The sequence below is a fragment of the Rhea pennata genome, chromosome 2 (assembly GCF_028389875.1).
Source record: "Rhea pennata isolate bPtePen1 chromosome 2, bPtePen1.pri, whole genome shotgun sequence".
In the NCBI taxonomy this organism is placed as follows: Eukaryota; Metazoa; Chordata; class Aves; order Rheiformes; family Rheidae; genus Rhea; species Rhea pennata.
The window spans coordinates 27,817,171-27,837,170 of record NC_084664.1 but is presented as its reverse complement, the minus strand read 5'-3'; the positions used below and the strand labels follow the sequence as shown (position 1 = coordinate 27,837,170).

General features: G+C 42.1%; 1 protein-coding gene across 5 annotated transcripts in view; it reads right to left on the bottom strand.

The window, feature by feature from the left end:
- Positions 1 to 20,000, bottom strand: part of DYNC1I1 (dynein cytoplasmic 1 intermediate chain 1) — a 191,988-nt gene that overhangs the window by 70,904 nt on the left and 101,084 nt on the right. For all 5 annotated transcript variants that reach the window (XM_062567754.1, XM_062567757.1, XM_062567756.1 and 2 more), the window contains 4 exons: positions 16,424 to 16,513; positions 7,526 to 7,688; positions 6,333 to 6,432; positions 1,998 to 2,123 (listed from right to left, as the gene is read on the bottom strand). In XM_062567754.1, the coding sequence (XP_062423738.1) occupies positions 1,998 to 2,123; positions 6,333 to 6,432; positions 7,526 to 7,688; positions 16,424 to 16,513 (479 nt within the window). The remainder of the gene's footprint in view (positions 1 to 1,997; positions 2,124 to 6,332; positions 6,433 to 7,525; positions 7,689 to 16,423; positions 16,514 to 20,000) is intronic.

Here is a 20,000-nt window from a genome sequence, read left to right as displayed (position 1 = left end):
CGCAAAGCCTGTGTTCAAGAGACCAAGTCAAATGATTTCTGCTTCTCTATTTAATCTCATGTGGGTATGCCCATCCAGTCTGAGATGCAGACGCTATCCCACATGTCAGAAGCCCCAAAATGGTGGTTCAAACATGGCTCCAACTCATAATGAACTCATAATGCAAATTATCTGTGGACAGTTTGACCAAGCAAGTAAGTATTGCTCATGGACACAAGAACTGACCTGATTTCACTGGAAGATGATTAATCCAGGATGGATATGAAAGCACAGTGCCATGTGTCTCTCAAATTCACAGGTATTAAGGTTCCAGTGTTAAAAAAGGGGGACATCCATTGTAATGGGAGGATCAGACAGAAGCTCAGTCAGGCCAAATCTCAAGCCACCACTTTGTTCTATAAGTATCTTCCTAATGGGGGAGCAAGCCTGTCTCAATGCTTTCATTTTAGTGAGTCATACCTCCCCTTGTTTAAGCGTACTTACTTTTAAAACAAGATAGAATTTTTAATTTATAGAGCACATTGTTACATCTGTAGTCAGTCTTCCCTTTGTGTACTCAGTAGAGCTATGCTGAATCTGGTTATTAACTTGCAAAATCAATATAGGTTTAGAATTATTCTCCCTAAAAGACAATGGGCAATCTCTTCTCTTGAATATTTTATTTAAAACACTAAGCTGAATGAACATCCTAGAAGGATCTGAGCTGGAATCTGAGCTATGCTCTTAAGCAGTCTGAAAGAACACATCAGACTGCCGAATATGATATCCAGAAAAAAAAAAAGTACTCATTTCAAAGGTAATACATGCATGTGTATGCATGGACACACACACACACAAACACACACACGTATACAGATCTGCATGGCATATTTGCTGTACAGGCCTGGACTCCTTGTGAAGTTGTTTTTCAGTATAGCAAATTAGAAAAACATGCCCAGAATTAAAGGTTACTTAATCAGGTTGAAGCAGTAACTTCAATTCCAGCAACTCCCTCCCACTATGTTACATCTGATAATGTACCCAAGTCCAAACATAAACTTAGTTCAAAAAGATGTTTGGTCCTTGAATGTAAAATGACACTTAGCTTACACAACTAGCCAGGTAATACATATCCTTCCAAGAGAGGCAATTTTTACCGCAGAATAATCTCCATTTTACTAATCTCTGATTGTTAAGTTTTACTTACTGAAACTTTTCCATATGGCTTTTTGAATGCAACTGTCCTGTATTTAATTACCACAGAAGGATATTAATAAAGAGGTTGGAAATTTGGCCCAAATGCTGTTCCACAGTTTGGTCAGTTTGATGGAGACAGAGCCAATGAGCAGAACAGTTTTGTCAACATGAGGCTGTGCTATTTCGCACACAAAAGCAGTGGCAAAAAAGAAGCAAACAGACCTACAGAAATAAAACATCCAGCTACTTTTGAATTGTCTGTAGAATTCTAAAGTGGTGATAAAATAGCACTGGGAAAGGTGAAATACTGCTTTGCTAACTTAAAGGATAGTCAAACAGGAATCCGTGGAGCAATCCTTGTAGTTAGGACAGTTTTTAATCGAGCTGTAAGAAAGACGCATGCCCAGAAATGCAGTGTACTTAGGAATTTTAAAAGCAAACCATGACATTGAGCAGAACCAAGGCAAGAGTAGTCGACTGGAATACAGCGGACGCGAGGAAGCTAATGTGGGTGGGAAAGCACATGTTGCTGCCTGGATGAGGAAGTGGTACACCACAGTTACTTCATAAGTGCAAGGGCTTTATAAACTAAATCTCTTAGGAACTATTTTAAATAGACAAAGAAAGACACACAGTCCCTGACAGGCTTGCAGTATTGTTAAGAAGGCTGCATGCCTTCTAAAAACACTGGACTGCTGCTTGCACTTTTTCCAAAAAAGCCTATTTTTAGCCTCACCCTTATCATATAAACAGTGGGCGGATGCACCACGTAGTAAAGTCTGTTTTGTCTAGCAAGAAATGAATGGCTTTCTTGGTCTTACCTGACAATGGAAAACATATTCTGGTGTGGTTTTCTTGAATTTCATGTTCCAGACTAAGGCCACCCCATCGGGCTCATGGGGAGCATCTTCATTATTGTTATAAGAAGCAACCATCAGTTCGGGGTACTAGAAAAAAAGTACATGCAACTGAAATAAGCTGGATAATGGAGAAGATATGCAAAATCAGATGAGGCAGAAGCAATCTCACAGTACATGTGGAATATCTGGTTTTAATAATAATACACATTATTCCAATCACAGTTTTTAGCTGTATTTTGGTTTTAAATTTTACTGGTCCATGAAGTCCTTAGAACCCCTGCTCTTTGCTCTGTATCAGTTATTCTCAGATACCACACACAATGTTATTTTCCACAGGTAAATCTCAGAAAAGACAACTAGGAGGATATTCATAAAGGGAATGCAAAACAAGAAATTCTATTAAGAAGAAAAATCTGAAATGTTGTGTAATTGTAAATTATTTTTGCAGAGATAAACCATTGTCTTAATTCATTTTGGTAATAAAACCAGTATATCATTGACTCTTATTCTGAAGTTCACAGTTCTTCCACACCCCAGAAACCTATTCTTTCTTATTTCATTATGCACTTTTCCTATTCATTTATACACAGAATCAACTTGAAAGCTCTTCTTGATGATTCAAATAGTAAATAGAACATTTTCTTCACAGAAGCTCAATTTTGCAAGATGCTGAGGTCATCTTGTAAAGCACTGGGTGACCTTGAATTCCACTGACTCAGGAAGATTGACGCAATGAGCACTCTAAAATCAGATCCATATTTTCTCGTACACCCAGTATCCATTGGTGTATATAAATAGATATGCACCACACACATATAATTATGTATTTTGTTATGTGTATTTATTTATATATATATATATGTACATACATAATGTCAGGTATGAAAAAAAAGAATTTCATACTGTTGACATTGTGTTGTTCTGAAGCAGCATAAGCTCAATAGTCAGAGCACAGTAAGTCAAAAGTGTGTATATATATATATGTATATATGTGTGTATATATATGTATATACACACACACATATATGTGTGTGTGTATATACATATATATATACACACACACACACTGCTGATACAATACTCTTTACTTGGCAATAGTTACACTGAGACTCTGTACAACACAATCTTACCTTGACTTGCTGAAACTTTTGCTAAAACAAAATCATATTTACAATTAGCAGAAGGGGCTTAAATTATGCACATTTCTCAGCCTTTTGTTTGCTGAGCACTTTTACAGTATGTTCTGCACACTCTTATAAACTATCAGCAGCAAAAAAAAGTAACAAAACTCCCCCCCAAATATCAATTGCTATATGATGGCATCCAGCTCCCTACTCTCATGTCTGACTCTAGGCACCTTTTATAATCTCTATCCCTCCCTCGGGATAGCAAGGCCATGGACCTTACAGCATCTTCAGAGAAAAGTACATGGATTCCGGCAGACCAGTGAGCTAACAGCCCAAGGTCCACAGGATCCACACTCTTCCCTGTCAACTATAAATGCTTTCCCTCAAGATTTCCAAGTCCTGGACCATACCCCATGTTGGGGGGAACCCAGCAACAACATGTGGCTGCCTTAGCTGCTTCTCTCACTTTCTGAAAAAAAGGGAATACAAGAGGCTCTGACTGGGTTGCACCTACATCCTAACAGATGCTGCCTGCTGGCCCAGCTTGCAAGGACAATTTGGCACCCATGCACTAGACCCACTACCCTTCCCTCTCCCTGAGAACGGAGGGAGCTGACAGTGCCTTGACCCCACAGCCGAGGGCTGCTGGCACAGCCTCTGCGGCAGCCTGTCCTCTGCTGCTCTCCCCCAGGCTGCCAGTCCTGCTTCTCTTCAGCTTCTCCCGGGACAGAGATTACAACTGCTTCTAACAGCTGACTCAGCTAACTTCTTCTTTGAACCTTTTCATCCAATATTGGCCCAGGTTCAAGTAAACAGTGTGTGCAGCAGACTTTTGCCAGCGTTTTGCGCTCTGACTGCAGAGGTCGGGTACCTGGGACACGAGCAGCTGAGCCAGCATGCTCGTGGGGCCGTGCCCAGGGCAGGTAGAGGCGACAGCCTTTTCCACCAACACAGCTGCGCTCAAGCAGGACGTGCAATCAGGTCTGAAGTGCCTGCTAACAGGCACTTTGGGGTTGGCTCATGCTCCTGGAGAGGTTAGTGAGCATGCTCTGGTTGGCAGAGTGTCTGGCAGAAACAAACTCTGCCCCGAGCCTTGCCGGTCTAGGTGTACATTTTGCAATCACAGTTGATGCATCAGATTGGAAATACAGTTTCAAGGTTGCTCTCAGATGCTGAAGTCACACCTAGCTGGGCAGCATTGTTTTGAGGCTTTTTGATCCTACAAAAGAGAGACAGTTGCAGGACCATAAATTCATGCTACCACTGCTCAGTCGCTGCTTCCTTCAATCCACTTGCATTTACAGAATTTTGGACTTCACTAGGTGCCTGGCTGTCCTTTGAATGCAGCTGAAAAAAGTATGGAAATACTGCTATGTGAAACAGCATACCAGGCTGCTCTCTGAGAGTCAAGAGGGACTCAGCAGCATCTCTGAGACTGTAACCTGGCTGGCTTCAGATGAGCCAAGTAACCTCATGGAAAAAGCAAGGTGATCCCATCCCACTCACTATGTTTACACTAAATCTATTGGGCATTTCCCTTAGATCCTTGATTAAGGATCTAAGCCTTTTCCCCTTTGCTCTGTAAAAAACTCAAGGGACTAGCGGGTTAGCTTTAATGGCATGAGTGATCCCACATGTTTGCGACCATATTGTACATGTGACTGGGGAACAGAATAATTTGTTTAATCAATGCATCAAGGTACGTTGTTTGCTTAAGCTTCTATTTGCCTCAGGATGTTTTGCAGCTAGTTTTATCACAGAAAAATGAGCAATGTGTTCTGCAGTTCCCATGAGTATTCAAGTTATCCTTTGGCATACTGGACGCTGCAGTGTCTCAGCGCGCATGTGAGAAGCAAGCTTGAGTTAAGTAAAATACCTCTGTCCAGCTCCATTTTCTACCACCTTAAACCCCGTGAAGCAGGCAAAAGAGGCCACAGTGCCCCCTCGCCAGCTGGCAGGGGTGGCGCGGAGAAGCCCGGCTGGGGTGCCAGGAGGTGCGTGCGAGGAGTTAACAAGAGGGGAAGGCAGGTGGGGCCACCCTGCAACAAAGAGGTGGGAAGCAGAACATGCCCCTGTGCCCCGGGGGTTGAGCAATTACATTTGGCAGTGCTCTTCTGAGGCGGCTTTTTTTCTTGCTGCCCTGGGAATACAGTAAGAGCTGCCTGTTAGGAGAATATCAGATAAGAATTCCATGTAATTTCCAGCCCCTGAACAAGTGAACAACCTAAGATAAGTGTTTCCTCAGGCTTATGTTTGATTCCTGTGGAAATCCATATGTGCTTAAAGGCCACCCACATCACACCAGTGCATACCTGTTATTAAGCTGATATTTTGTATGAAAGCAAAGACATAAAATCTTCATTTCATACATAGGGTGCAAGTATTAAAAGAAGCCTCTCTGCACACACGGGAGAGGTTGCAGCTGGCTGCTGAGGGCACACCTACAGTCTTGGTGGGTCAGCCAGGCTGGCACAGCCACCAGCTACGCTTGCAGGCCCCTCTAACTCCTCTCCCCTCCGCTGCCTGCTATGTCTTTCTAGCAACTGGCAGCTATCGGACATGTTCCAGGCATGGTACTTCAGCCTGTTCCCTGGCCAGTTGCAGTCTCGTCCTTCATAGGTTTGAGGAGAGGGTCCAGCATCTTTAGAAAAATCCCCTTTCAACCGGAGCTGTTCAGATACTTCCACATTTTGAGTTCTAGTACATCAAAAACCTAAATTTTATTACTCACTGTTTTTATTTTTGCATAGTATTTTGTATAATTGTTTATTAAATAAACTGCTAATAGTTCAGTTGTTTTAATTATTTTTAATTGGTTTAATTGTAAACCTTTTGTCCTAAAACAATTGTCCTAAAACAATTTCATGTGCTGAAGGAGTTATTGGAGGGGCAGGAAAAGTGTAGGTTCCAACCTCTTGGTAGGTTTGTTAATGTGTAGTTTTAATATAAAGCCCTGGTTTTGAAGATCAAGTAACATATACAAGCATAAGACAGCTTCATTATTGTCCACTACTCTTCATTACAGAGGAACATGCAGTCACTTAGCGCCCTCCTGTTAGCTAAGAAACAACATCCCAATCTACATAACAAAGTGCAAATGAGCCTGTCCACATTTTTCTATACAGAAGTTGGAAGTAACATAGAAACAGCTCCTAGCATTACGCCTTACCTGAAGAGACCAATCCATACAGGTGACTACACGATGCTTCGACCAGTGCTCATCATAAAACTGACGATTAAAGGAAAGGTTGGCTCCTGCTTGAACGTCTCTAAGTGGAGTTAAACAACAAAGTTACACTTTTTAAACAATGGAGATTCAAATGTAGTGACAACCAATGTCAAAGTTTTTGGCTACTCTTTTTCTCAAATCCCAGCCCAGACGGAGAAGTCTGCCACCTTGACTGAATTCATCTCATTGACTGTCTTGCTGGGGTAACAATTTTGCAAAAGGAACACATTTTACATGTGTTTCAGGAAAACAGAGTTTTTAATTTCTCACTGCCTTCTTGAATCTTTTCTGGTTGACTTTTCCAGACTGCCCTGGGACACCTCTGTCGCCTTCCACCTGGCCTTGGCATGCAGCTCCCCCTTTTCTGCATCCTCATATCCAGCCTATACCCAAATCTCTCTCTTTTTTTTTTTCCTCCTGAAGTGATGAAGTCAGAGCACCTCCAACCCAATCACATGGATGGCTGGTGCTTTCCAGCACCGTTCAGTGCTGGAAGTTCAGTGCTGGCCGGCCGCTGGTGCAGTACCCAGGGGTGAGCTGCCAGCGGCACGAGTGCCCCACAGCTACTGCTTTGCCATGAGAGCCTGTCACCTCTCATCATATACGCTGGGACTGCAAGCACCTTGAGATATCATCATTTTCATGCATGCTCATATAGTGCATAGCACAGGAGGACTGATCATGGACCTGAGACACTACTATGTCATAAACCACAGTAATCTGAATTTGTAAAAATATCATGATATAAACACACAGATATACACCACTGGACCACATGCATGCACGTATGCACATACCAATATATATATTTATATATTAAAATTATTAATATTTCTCTTCAGGATTTGATATGTCACCAGAACGTTGAAATAAATTATTAAACCATCTGCCAAATAATTTAAAGGAAAAAACCTAGAGCAATAAAGCATGAAGCTGTTTCACAATAAAATTTAGGATAGCAAAGTGTAATTTTAAAACTAACTGAAACATTTTTTATGATCAAGAAAAGGTTAAAGCCTCTTCTCAAAGGCCTGGGTCAAGTTTTCTTAGTATGGTAGTTTGTTTTTAAAGATTGTTTTACAAAAGTAAACCCTCCCCTCAAAAAAAAAAAAAAAAAAAAAAAAAAAGCTGACCCATCTTTCTCTTCCACATCTCTGCCACTGTAGTCGAAGAATATGTCTGAATCTTCAGCCAAAGCTCGCTCGATGACACGTATTGTCCGGTCAAAAAATATCAAGAATTCTTCTGAATGCAGAACTTGTTGTTTTTCTTCTTCTGTCAGTTCTCTAGGAGGAGCTTGCAAAGTGAAAAGATACAGTTAAAAGTACAACGTTTTACCCCTTGCCAAATGAATCAACATCTTTAGCAAGAGTTTCTTTTGATGTGAAAGCTCGCTGTAGCACTGACAGGACAAAACCCGAAGCTTTGCTTTTACAATCACGACTAAGAATTTTTTTAATATATCTAAATATACTTCTGTACATTCCCACTTACGTAGAAGAGATCCTATATCTTATGTATTTATTATTCTGGAATGGAAAATACTTAAAATGCAGAATTAAATAAACCCAGTGTTCCTATTTCAGGAAATAGTTCTGACTGACATTTAGGCAATACCTAACTTGAAAACGTAGAACATTTATATAACAGGGGACCTGTTTAAAAGCAGATAACTTAAAAAAAAAAAAAAAAAAAAAGCCAATGATAAAATAATCTTCTTAATTTATACTACGGTTCTTTGTACGAAAGGGCCCCCAGATGCTGCCTCACATAACCTCTCCCTCCGCTTCTTCCAATTTCTTGGCGTCCCGGGTAAACTTTGTCTCTGTTTTAGAGCTCGGGTGAGCAACGGGAGTGAATAACCGAGGGTCCCTTCTGAGGGAGCAGCACGAGAAGCCCAGCGGAAAGCCGACACTTCGCCGCCGGCAGGGCAGCGGCCCGCGGCTCCGCTCCCGCAGCTCGGCGTCGCCAGCCGCCGGGACGCTACGACCCAAACGGGAGCACCGCCAGCAAGGGAAACCGGGGCGTCGCTCTTGCTGTACCTCCGCGGGGCCTTTGCCCACGTGTGATTTTAAATGATCGCTATTCTAGTTTTATTTCAAAATTACTTGCATTTCAAAAAAAATCTTTAAAGTTATACCACGCTGGCCTTGCAACTGTGCTAAATCCCCAGCTTGAAAAGCCCTATTGAAGTCGCAGGAAATTTTGTTCCAAATTCAGACATACAAATTAGACATATAAACAATGCATCATAAGCAGATAGATAGATTTATTGTAAAATTGCAGAGACCTGTACTCACAGCTTAATTGTCAATCAAACGTCTCCAGTATCGGGCCTTATATGACAGATTTGAGATTTTTACTTTTGAAATGACCTTGCAGTCTCTCTAGGCCATATTGGGTAAAAATAGCATCAGTCAAAAAAGGTAATTCAGCACTGTGCCTCTGAGAACACCCAGGAATATATTAAAGTTTAACTCCAAACCCTGTCATATCTTAATGCTTAATAAAATGCAGAATGACACAGCTAAAGTTGCAGTTTAAAATTATTTTCCAGTTGCCGTGCTGTGCTGCACTGGTTACTTCTTTCAGAAACCAGAACGATGCATCTAATTTTTACACTAGATTTTGTTGCCCTCCAGTGCCCACGTCCAATACCAGCATGCACCCGAGGGCCAGGACAGATTCAAAGCTCAGCAACAGGCAGGAGTATTTACCTGGCCAGCATGCCCATAGTACTTGGCTCCCCCAGTTTTCAGTGTACTTACTTTTAGAGAGCTCCCTGTGGTAGGGAGAGGTTGTTATCACCTTGCATAGATTTGCCTAAACTGGTCAAAGCTTTAGCTCTTAAAAACCCAAATCTCTGCACCGCACCTGGTCTAAATATAGAGGGTAGGAAAAATGCAAAGGATGGAGGACCAATTGGGCCCTCCAGAGACGAAGCAGCTACGAAGTTAGAAACTTTAGCCTTTGATGCTCTCCTATGGCCCTGGCCCTATGCTTCCTACCTCCAGGTTAGTGGTCCCCGCGGAGCTCCACACATCCCTGAGAACATCTACATCCCCCTGCGTGGTCCCCCTGTATTGCAGAGCAACAATTACCAAGGCAGGAGCACAATTTGCCTCTAAGTGCTTTAGACTCAAGCAAGGTGTGTGAAAAAAAAGAATGACTAGCAAAAAGTACAGGTTGACCTATTGCGGCATCCACAACTGAATAATAATTGGCTCTAAGTGAACTCATCTGGCAAGGCAGCCTGTAATGAGGCAATATCCCACTGTCACCGCTAAAGCATTGCTTTCCGAGAATCAAAGACAACAAGCATGACAATGCAGCAAAACAGCACAAAAAGGGAGAAAATAGCTGCAAAGGCAACTGGAAAACTCATTTTAAACTGCTCCAAATGGTAAAAATTATTTGCTAAATCGAATCCTCTCTGCAGCTTGGAAATCTAAATTTATTACTTGGGCAACTGCCAACTACAACTGGCAAAGAAAATACAACCAAAAATCAATAGAAGGGGGAAAAGCAAAAAATAAACAGCTTGGGAGCTCTGGAGGGTTCACAAGAAATGGAGACAGAAATGATTGCAGTTCTACCTCAGCAAAATCTCTCTTGCAGTTAGCAACGATCTGTGGGAGGCCAGCAGTCTATTAAACCCTCTTCGGCATCAGAAACACCTTGGCTAAAGTTTGTAGGGCATAAATCAGCTTACCTCATTCATCTGACTGACACACCAGATGCCCCCTGGCGATATTAAGCTTCATATTTTAACCTTATTTTCTTCTTTCATTCGGCTGCCTCTGAAGTTTTATTTGAGGCAATCTCTTCTTACAAGAATGTTAACATCATTACTTTTTCCAGTGTAAAACATTTCTGTAACTACTGCAAATACATGAAGTATAAGCAAAAATCCCAAACAGACAAGCTTGTTCTTTCAAATATGAAGATTTTCTAACCATTTATCTTTCAGAGCCACTTCCATTTTCCCCTTGTTCCTTTTTCCTTTCTGTCCATTACCTTAAATAAAATAAAAAGACTCCATGCAATTTTCTGCAATTTTTCTTCCTATCTGGAAGCTTACAGTTACTTTGATCTCAGCTTTCAACAGACACAGACTCTACAGACACTCTTCAAGGAAAACTAGGAGAAATGTAAGTAGCTGATCAAAGTATTTTTTTTTGTTTTGTTACAGAGACCTATGTGATGTGACAGTATCTTCAGAAATTCTATTTAAGAATATAGCATTTGGCTTCAAATATATGCTTTACCTGGAGTGAAAACCAAACAAACCATGTCTAACCTTCCACATCTAATAAGCCTAATATGATGCTTGGCTTACTCCTAAAAGCTACGTGCTCATTTCCCCAAGTGCAATGAAAGCTACAGAAGAGCAAGACTTTGCTCTTGCTTAAACGCCGCAGCTTTGAAACGAGCCATCGTGTCCCGGCCGGAGCCGGGAGACCTGCTGAGCTGCTCCCCGGCCCCGCACAGCTCGTTGCTCGCGTGCGTTGCGGCGGGACCGGCGCTGCAGCCTCCCCGGGAGCGCTGAGCCCTGCCGGCTCCTAACAGCCGGCAACACTGGGAAGCCAAGTTAACCAGGGAACGCTGTAACTCAGCCACGGCGCCACGAGCAGCCGTGTCCTGCTGTCTCTGGAGTTACGAGGGCAACACCGTGTATCACCGAAGCTTTGTACGCGTTTTAATGTATCGTAACACACAAAATAAAATAGAATTCACATTTAAAATTAAAGCGCCCTACAGTTATATATGCACAGAGGACACTGAAGAGGAACAAAATGTGGAGTGTTTCTGTAATGAAAGATATTCTACACTCAGGCATGAACCAAAAGGCCTAAAATAAGTAACAAAAACTGACCATGCTATGAAGACAACAGATTTATTCAACTCTTATTTATGAAAAATAAGAGCATTTTATTATTTTACAAGTGATTTAACATGATCCTCAAAAATATCACCTTTCACATCAGGTCCTTAGTCCACAGATTTCCTTGGACAAAACAGAAAAAAACCACTTTGATTTAAAAAAAAGTCCATGGACAGCTAAGAACTACGATAATAAATCCTCCAGTCTTGTCCTTATCTGATGCAAGACTGTAGTAAATGTAATATAATACAAATAAGTGGGATGACAGTACAGGATTAAGTCTACGAATATTTAAATAGTAGGATTTAAGTCTTCTCCTGAGGAAGCCCAAAAGATATTTAAAAAACAGAAAAAGACTCATATTTAAATAAGTATAATAAGTATAATAGAATATAAAAATATTCTCCTGGAACTGGAAAATAAAAATATTCTCCTGGAACTTAAGTAATTGTAAAAAACTGAAGTTCACTGAAACTTCACTGAATAAGTGAAGTCCATTAAGGGCATAAAAGAAAAACCAGAAATAATAAATGAAAGAAAGAATGAACAAACTAATAAAAACAATAAAGCAGGAAGCAGCCTTGTTATGAGCACAGAGATATAATGAGAGACAGAAGGAGATTAGTATAAACCTTTTAAGAGCTGTGTTATTTCTTTCAGTGTGTATTTAAAATCATGTAAACTTCAGATGTGCTGACTACTGAGTACAGTACAGAAGTGCAGCGTGAGAACAGCAAGGTGCTGAGCCACTCTCAGTAGCTCTGATCCTTGTCCCCTGATGGCCTGTGATCCTCTTGCTCTTTTTGCACTTCTCACTTTCATGTCAGTCTTGATATATGCCACACAATTGCATATCTTGGTTGCATTGGGTTTAAAATGCAAGTCCTTGCATGACACAACTGCAAGGGATAAAGGGAGATTTTGAAACGCATTTAGGAACTTTTCAATCCCAGAATAGCAGGATTCAGTGCCTTAAATGCACTTAAATAGCCCTCTGCAAGGCAGAGACTATTCTGCCTGGGTGGACATCTCACAGCAGATACAGCTTCTCTAATGGCTGGGCTGAAGGAACATCCCCAGAGTATAGCTAAACTGCGGTGACAGGATATATCGGCACATCTGAGCTAGCTTTGGTCCAGACAGCTATGGTATCAGTGAAACTGTGGCATTACAGATCTGCTGGCAAACCCACTAAGATTGCAGGGGCAAACACAGCAACCAGTTTTGTTTTGTTTTCACCATTACTGATCCTTGAGTTGGCTTCAGCTCTGCTGTCTCCCCCCCACAGCCTGCAGAGCACACACATCCAGAGCGAGAGGTGGGTGCTCAGCTCTTTGAAGCTGCGGAGCCCAGGCGGCCCCGTCACAGCCTTTCATGCAAGTCCTGTGGATATAGCTAAAGCTTTAGATAAATGCAGGCTGGGGCCCACTTTCAAGACCCAGCCCATCCTGCTGTTCATGTGGTTTGCCTTGACACAAAGAGGCACCTTAGGTGGAGCTCCAAAGCTCTCTGGCGGTGGAAAGCCCCATCCCACTCGACGCCACAGTAGGAGACCAGCCTCCTGTTTACATGGTCAGGAGTGGCTGGGAAAAGCTAGGGCTGAGCCAAGTTCACCAGCCGATATCCCACGCTTGGCTTTTCCAAGCACAGCATGCAGACCATCAGTCTCACATACAGGTGACAACAGGCAGCCACATGGAAGAAACAAACATGGGTCCCAAAGCTCAAAACTACTCTTCAAGCAGGTCTTCACCTTTCATGCCAGGAATAGTTTTGGGGGCTATGGCTGCTGCTCTGCCCTTAGTGCCTTGTGGGTGCCAAAGGGCTGCAGGAGGCGTTGTGTCAGGCAGGCTGCTGCATTGCAGGTGCATTTAGTGCTCCACGGTGACTTTGAGATCAGTCCAACACCAGGTTCACATCCTGCAACAGCCTGTGCCTGCTGAATAAGCTCACCAAACCCAGCAGTGCAACCCTGGGGTATGTGGGGGGAAAATGAGGAAATTAAGCATGCAATAAATGTCTGTAGAATTAAATTGGAGTACCTATAAACCATGGAGAAAAAAAAAATCACATTTCCTCTTAAAATACCATTATAAAAATAGAACACTCCTGTCTTATTGGCTTTGGGGAGAGGGAGACTGAACAGGCTGGATCCAATCTTTATTTTTCATACTGACCTATTTTTGAGTTACACTCCTGAAAAAATTGTCTGCCTCTCTCTCCCCACACTTCTCTCTCTCATGGTTTTTTTTACACTCCTATAACTCAAAAAAGGCCACACTGATTTTTTTTAATCTGTTAAAAAATGTGCTCCCTGAGCTGAAACCAAATTTCAGCCCAGAGCAAATTTTTATGGCTGGGTTATAAATCCCTGAAAAACAGGATTCATAATGGAAGTGCTGACACAGCCTTAACTACTATATAGCAGTGTGAATGGCGCCACTATAATATCTATTAGAGATTCTTTAAAAAGTTTGCAAAATATTGTCTTGCCTTGCAGAGAAAAAGAAGCCAGAGTACTTAATGCCAACATAAACATGCTTTTAACCCATTATGTGCTAATTTGCAGAAAAGCTATTAATTCTGAGTCGGCACACAGAGTGCAGCACCAACAGGAAATGTTCTTCCAGACTCCTGTTTGACTTGTAACATGGTTTTAATCACTTCCATGAAACACAAACGATGGCTTCAAACTCTGAATGCTGCTCAGAACATGAGAAGGGGGATTACAACAGAGAGGCAAACACGATTGTTGGCGAAAGGGCTAAAGCCAACAGAGAGAGAACGACACCAAGCAATAAAAATGGGATTCCGTTGTCTGTCAATTTGGGGGCAAGTGCTTCATTTGATTCACAGCATTTAATGTTAGCCAACAGCATGCTGCTATTTTATCTCTGCCACAACACACACTACAGGTCAAGTTCACTTTCTAGCAGGAACGAGTGCATTTTCTTCTTTCTTGAACCCAGTAAAGTGTTAGCACCTCACAAAGCCGGTTCTGCTAAAACAAGCTGTGCCTTGCTTTTCCATTCTGCAGTCTGTGTGTCAGAGAGACTAGGGCTAAACTCATCCAGCTGAGCTACCACTTCTGTGAGGTCTCCTAGGCAAGGAAGGGAAGCGCTTCCCCTAGACTAAACTACAACACAGAAACAGGAGATGCTGGGGATGGCACTTGATCAGCAAAGCGTGTAGAAGGCTCTCTTGAAAGCCCATGAAAAACTAAAATAAACTGTTTTAGGATTGTATTTAGATTTTTTCTTCTTCTCTTCATACAAGAATCTCTACTTTTCCCCAGGTACAAATGCTAGCATTATCTTTATGTGGAAGTAAATGGGGAAGGGATCAACGGTAAGCTGAATATTATGGGAACATTCAGCAACTCAGGACAGTGCCTAAGTGCAGTGATACCAGTTTTTATGGCTTCTCTGTGTTAGGCCCAGTGATTGCTGGAGCCCATACCTAAGCTGACATCACAGTTTTGGAAGGGAAGATCATTTTTAGGAAAAAATCATCTTTCATTTCTGTCGTGTCCCTTCCTCATGTCTTCAGTTCTGCCATTGCTGCTTCTTGAGCTCAGCACAGAGCTGCAGTGACAGGGCTGCAGGAGAAGCAGCGGCCAGAGGAGTGGCAGTTGTGGGCGTCATGCCAGTGCAGCAGCAGAAGCAGCATCAATGGAGGCAGCACCACGTTAAGGGCTTGTAGGGGATGGGGAGTGAGCTCCCTATTTAATGTGTCTACAAGGACCAAATGAACAACAGGTACTGTGGTACTTAAGGCACTGGCTATTTCTACGATGATCTATTTCCACAATGATTTCTATGAAAAAGGAAAAAAGATCAATTTCTAACCAAAACAGTACGGCTAGTACTGGAAATCACTTCAGTGTATGAGGATAGCAGATGTGGTCACAGCCCAGCAAACTGAGCTCTTTCTGGCATTGATGTAAATCATGCCAGGCTCCCTTAGAGGAGAAAGGAGCAGCATCCACTGCTGTATCCACAGATAATGCTTTCATGGACTCGTCAGTGAAATAACTCCGTATTTTTCCCATAGTGAGACTATGTTGTGAAAAGCACAGCCAAAGCCACAGGATCATTCTGATAATGATCACTGCAGCAGGAAGTGACTGAGGCCCTATCTGAGGAGGTAAGTTACCTTTCAAGAGGGTAAACAGCGTTGTTAATAATCCTGGCAATACAGAGCTAAGAAATACTGGATGAGAAACACATTTCCTCTCACATTGGAGTTGCTGATATTTCCGCTTTATGCCTTCATTCCATACAGAAGTGAACACTGACTAGTCAAAGTGATACACCAGAATAGCCAATAACCTAGTAAATTCCCAAAGATGAGGAAGACCAAAATTCATATCCCTGTTCTAATTTTGAAAATTAGAACCAAGAGAAGCAAATGAGAGGCACCCAGAACATGTAGTGCATTCAACGCTTTGTATTCTCACCTGACATGCACCAGCTTAACCTAAGTCCCATATCTGCACCACAGAGAAGTAGAAGCCTGAATCTTTGCCTCTCATAACACGAGAGTGTCTCAATCCAGATGAATGGAAAAAAGGACTAGAACAACCTAGCTTCAGCTTTGACCTTAAGTTCCCTGCAGGGAGCAGGGGGATGAGGAGGGGGACTCCCACAAAAGGTTTTGATTTTGACAGTCTGTATTTTCCAGTGAAATGATTTTCTGCTGGAAGATTCCTGACTACCGCTAGGTTTAAGCCTGCCCTTCTCAAATAGACCGACAGCTAAGGGCTCTAAGTACCTTTGAAGATCAACCAACTTTATGGCGCTGCTGGAATGCTTGGCATTCACATTTTAAATACTTCACTTAACTAGGCCATTTAAGCCAGAGGACAAGTAAGCACCAGTCCTGGAATCCAAGAATCCCTACTCTGGTCTTCAAATTATACGGCCATGTTGCTTCTTCTAGATGGCCAAAGTCCTGTGCCTTTCACAAGCTTCTCAGATCTGCTGGCTGGGCCACTGGGTATAGTTTACTGCTTTTACATCATTCACGACTTGTGACTCTTTCTATTTTTCATTGTTCTCAATAATAGAATCTACTTACAAGAATAACTACTTACAGAACTTAGTCCTTTAAAACTTTAACAAAATTACTTTTATTTTTAAAGTACCTTCTTTCACTTCCTGCTTCTGATCTTGATTTTCCATCTCCAAGTCATCCTGCGCTTTTGGTTCCACCATCTCTTCATCATCTTCATCCTCTAAAAAAAGAAATAAGGAATTGTGAGATTCTCCTCTTTAAGGGGAAGGGAAATAGTGTATCATCTTTATAAATATAATCTGGTATGGTAAACACAAGTGGAACAAAGTTCATAGCAAAAGGAAATGTCTACATTTGTACTCAAAATGTACCTCTCAGAAATTACCCCCAGACTGCAAGAAATTATGCTAACACAGGGCACCTGTCACTTGTGCTCCCTGTGGCAACTTCCCATCTCAGATGTCATCTGAATGTCTCCCTGACCTTGAAGATGACTTCTTGGATGGCATAAGAACAGATGCAAACATGTTTCAGCCTGGCAACAATTCCACAGTTAGGACACCTGTTATCCAGACACCTCATTACCAATTCAATTCTCACTAGATTAATTTGTCTTTTGACCTACAGGAAGGGGTTAAATAGAAGACTGACCTCAGGTCAGATGCCACTAGCAAGCAAACAAGCATGATACAGTTCTGAAAAGTCATCACCATCAAGTGGGGGAACACAGCAACTAAAAGTGGTATTTGGAGCTTAAGAACCATTCTTGCATTAATATGAATTTAATGAACACTAAAATTTGACACATGTCAGTTACTACTGCCAGATGTTTTAATGACCTTTCCTGACCTATGCAAATACCTCTCTCCTTTTCCCTCTCTCTCCACATTCACATGTTCTCATTTTATTCAGAAGGGCAAACTACTCATTCTTTGCCTTTATGTTCATCTGAAGTTACAAGGGTTCTGACTGTGAGGACCAAAGCACATATTAGAGATGAAAAACAGCGTTGCACCAAAAAGGCTCAAAAACCTACCTAAATCTCATTACTTGGTTCAACTGTCTTGATGCCAACTGCAACATGATTCCATGCCCCAGGCCTGCACACAACACACATCCATGAGAGGGCAGGAATGCAGAGTCTTCTAGATTTAATGAACTATGAAGACTGAAAATAGCCCTAGTCCTAAAAATGGAAGCTACGGTAATTAAAAATTAGGATAAACAAGTTCTTAGACTATGCACACATTATTTTTCAGGGATTGTGGAGCAAAGACATATTGCCAAGGCAGAGCAAGCACCACCAGTGCACTGGGTCTGTCCATTGCAAGAAAAGGGTCTTCCTGACCCAGAGCACTTGGCAAAACATTGTGGTTCCTCTGGGCTTTCTGAGCAATCTGCATATTACCATATGGTTCCTCATGACATGGCACTTCTCCAGACATGCTCACTGCTTCTCTGACCTGACAACATGCCCCTTACACTTTGCAGTTGTGGTGTTTGGCAATTCTTACACTACTGAGTTAACAGCGGGCCTGGAAGCAGGAAGCCGTTCCTGGCTTCTTATGGAGATGCTGGTGCTGACAGATTGCTTTCAGCCAACAGTAACACACAGCTGCATTCTGTTTTCAATAGCCTAATAGGCACCACACTATTCCCAACACTCTGCCTAGCCCAGAACTTTTCCCAGATGCCCACAGAGTTCTTGTTGCTAGCTGACATCACAGCTGCTGAGTACGGCTCAGCCATACGCCGTAAGGAACTGTCTCAGCATGGACAGATAGGCTTTTTCCTCTTGGAAAAAGAGGGAAAGCTCCTGGTCTTCAAGAGGAAGACAGAATCATGTACTCCCCAGGCTGTGAAGGGGACAAGAACTGAGAATGGAAGGGGAGGTATTTCCAGTATTAAAAGCACTGCTTACAAATGCTTCCCCTTCACTGGGGATCAGTCAGATCATGAGGAAACAGTTTCTCTGATGGGGTGGACAGTAGGAAATTCATAATGCCTAACTTTGATGCCTCACTTGGCTATTACATTACCCTTTATTTTCATTGGAAGAGCTTTTAGAGAACAACTCAGAACACATAAGTTGGGCAGGGTAAATACACTGCTCTATCTGATGGCTAAAAGGCAGATAGCATGCAACAGAGTCAGCAGAGAGTCAGTGAGAAAAGTCCACCTGTTGAACATGCATAGGAAGGATAAAAAACAACCACGTCATCAGCTTGCGGTGCATAGTGGAGATGGGAATGTATGCAAGATATAAGCTAATCCCCATCCTGAAGGAACTGTTGAGATGGCAGAGTGACACTCCCAGTTTCAAAGAAGACGTCAGAAGAGGGAGAACAGAGAGGAGCGACCAGAGAGAGGAGCAGTAGGGGAATGAATGTTTTGCTAAGCTCATGTACACACGCACACACAGATAGGACCACAACTGTGCATGGACATATGCACACAGACAGACTTATGAGAGATACATAATGAAGCCAACTCCCACAAGAGTTTTGTGCATCTTGCAACAAGTTTTGGTTCCCTAGAGCACAAACTCTTGGAACCAGCTGTCTACATATGGATTTCAGCTTCCATTTTTAACCTGTTTCCAACCTGTCTGCTCACAGAGAAAAGTTTCAATAGGTAAGTGGTTTGAGAAAACCTGCAGAAAGCAAACAAAAAAGGGCCAATATTTAATTTAAAATATTGTGATTTCTAAGGCAGCTTGCTAAGTTTTTAGTGCCTGACTTGTAATTTGCTAATGGACAGGGAAAATGTACCAAATATAGAACCTGAGATTTAGTAGCATGTTTTCGGATTGAAGTGAACCAAATTGATCCCCGTTCCCCAAACATCCTTGATCCCCCTAATTTAGGGTGCCAAACTGCTCACCTGTCTATTGCTATTCCTGCTTCTAAAGCAGTGAAGGAATGGCTGTGGCAGAGCTGGAGCAGGAGGGTATACTGATACTGCAGCACTAACTAAGGTAGATCTTCTCTGCTTCCCTTCCTTCCCCTTCTGGGAACAATCAAAACTAAGTTTCCTTGAATTTCTCTAGATTTAATTGGAGCAGGAAAAATAAGCAAAGGTTATTACAACACAAGCCATGCCTTTTTCTGTGGGCATATACATTGATATGTTATTTTTACTGGGAAGGTAGCACAAGAGCTTGTAGTAGGTTAGATTAGATATCCTTATTTATTTACACAGAAATGTATATACATACACAGAAGAACTCAGCTAAAAATGATATGGTTACAAGCCAACTGCTAAAATGTTAGCAAATGCCAGAATTTGGATTGCCTGGGCACGATCAGTGCCTTCCCCCTCCCCATGTACAGGCAGGATGACATCATGCTGGAATTTCCTCTCTCTTGAGTGCTTGGCCTCATTTTCTGGGTGCTCAACATGAGACACCTGGGGCCTGAAATGCAGAAGTGCAGAGAGCTAAAGTCAGCTGGGCCTGTGCTTGGAGTGCTATGGAAATGCTAAGAGTGCTAAAGCTCCCAAATATTTCACATTCAGCTTCTATTAATCGTTGTCATTCTGACATTTTGCCCTTTCTCTCCCTGTGCCTCAATACTTTGAAGCATGAAGACAATAATCATATGAAGATAATAATATTCTCATACTGCACAGAACTGTTGCAAAAATATTCATTGAGATTTGGAGCATATTCAGACACTGCCATGGGAGCACCAGAGAAACAAAAGCTT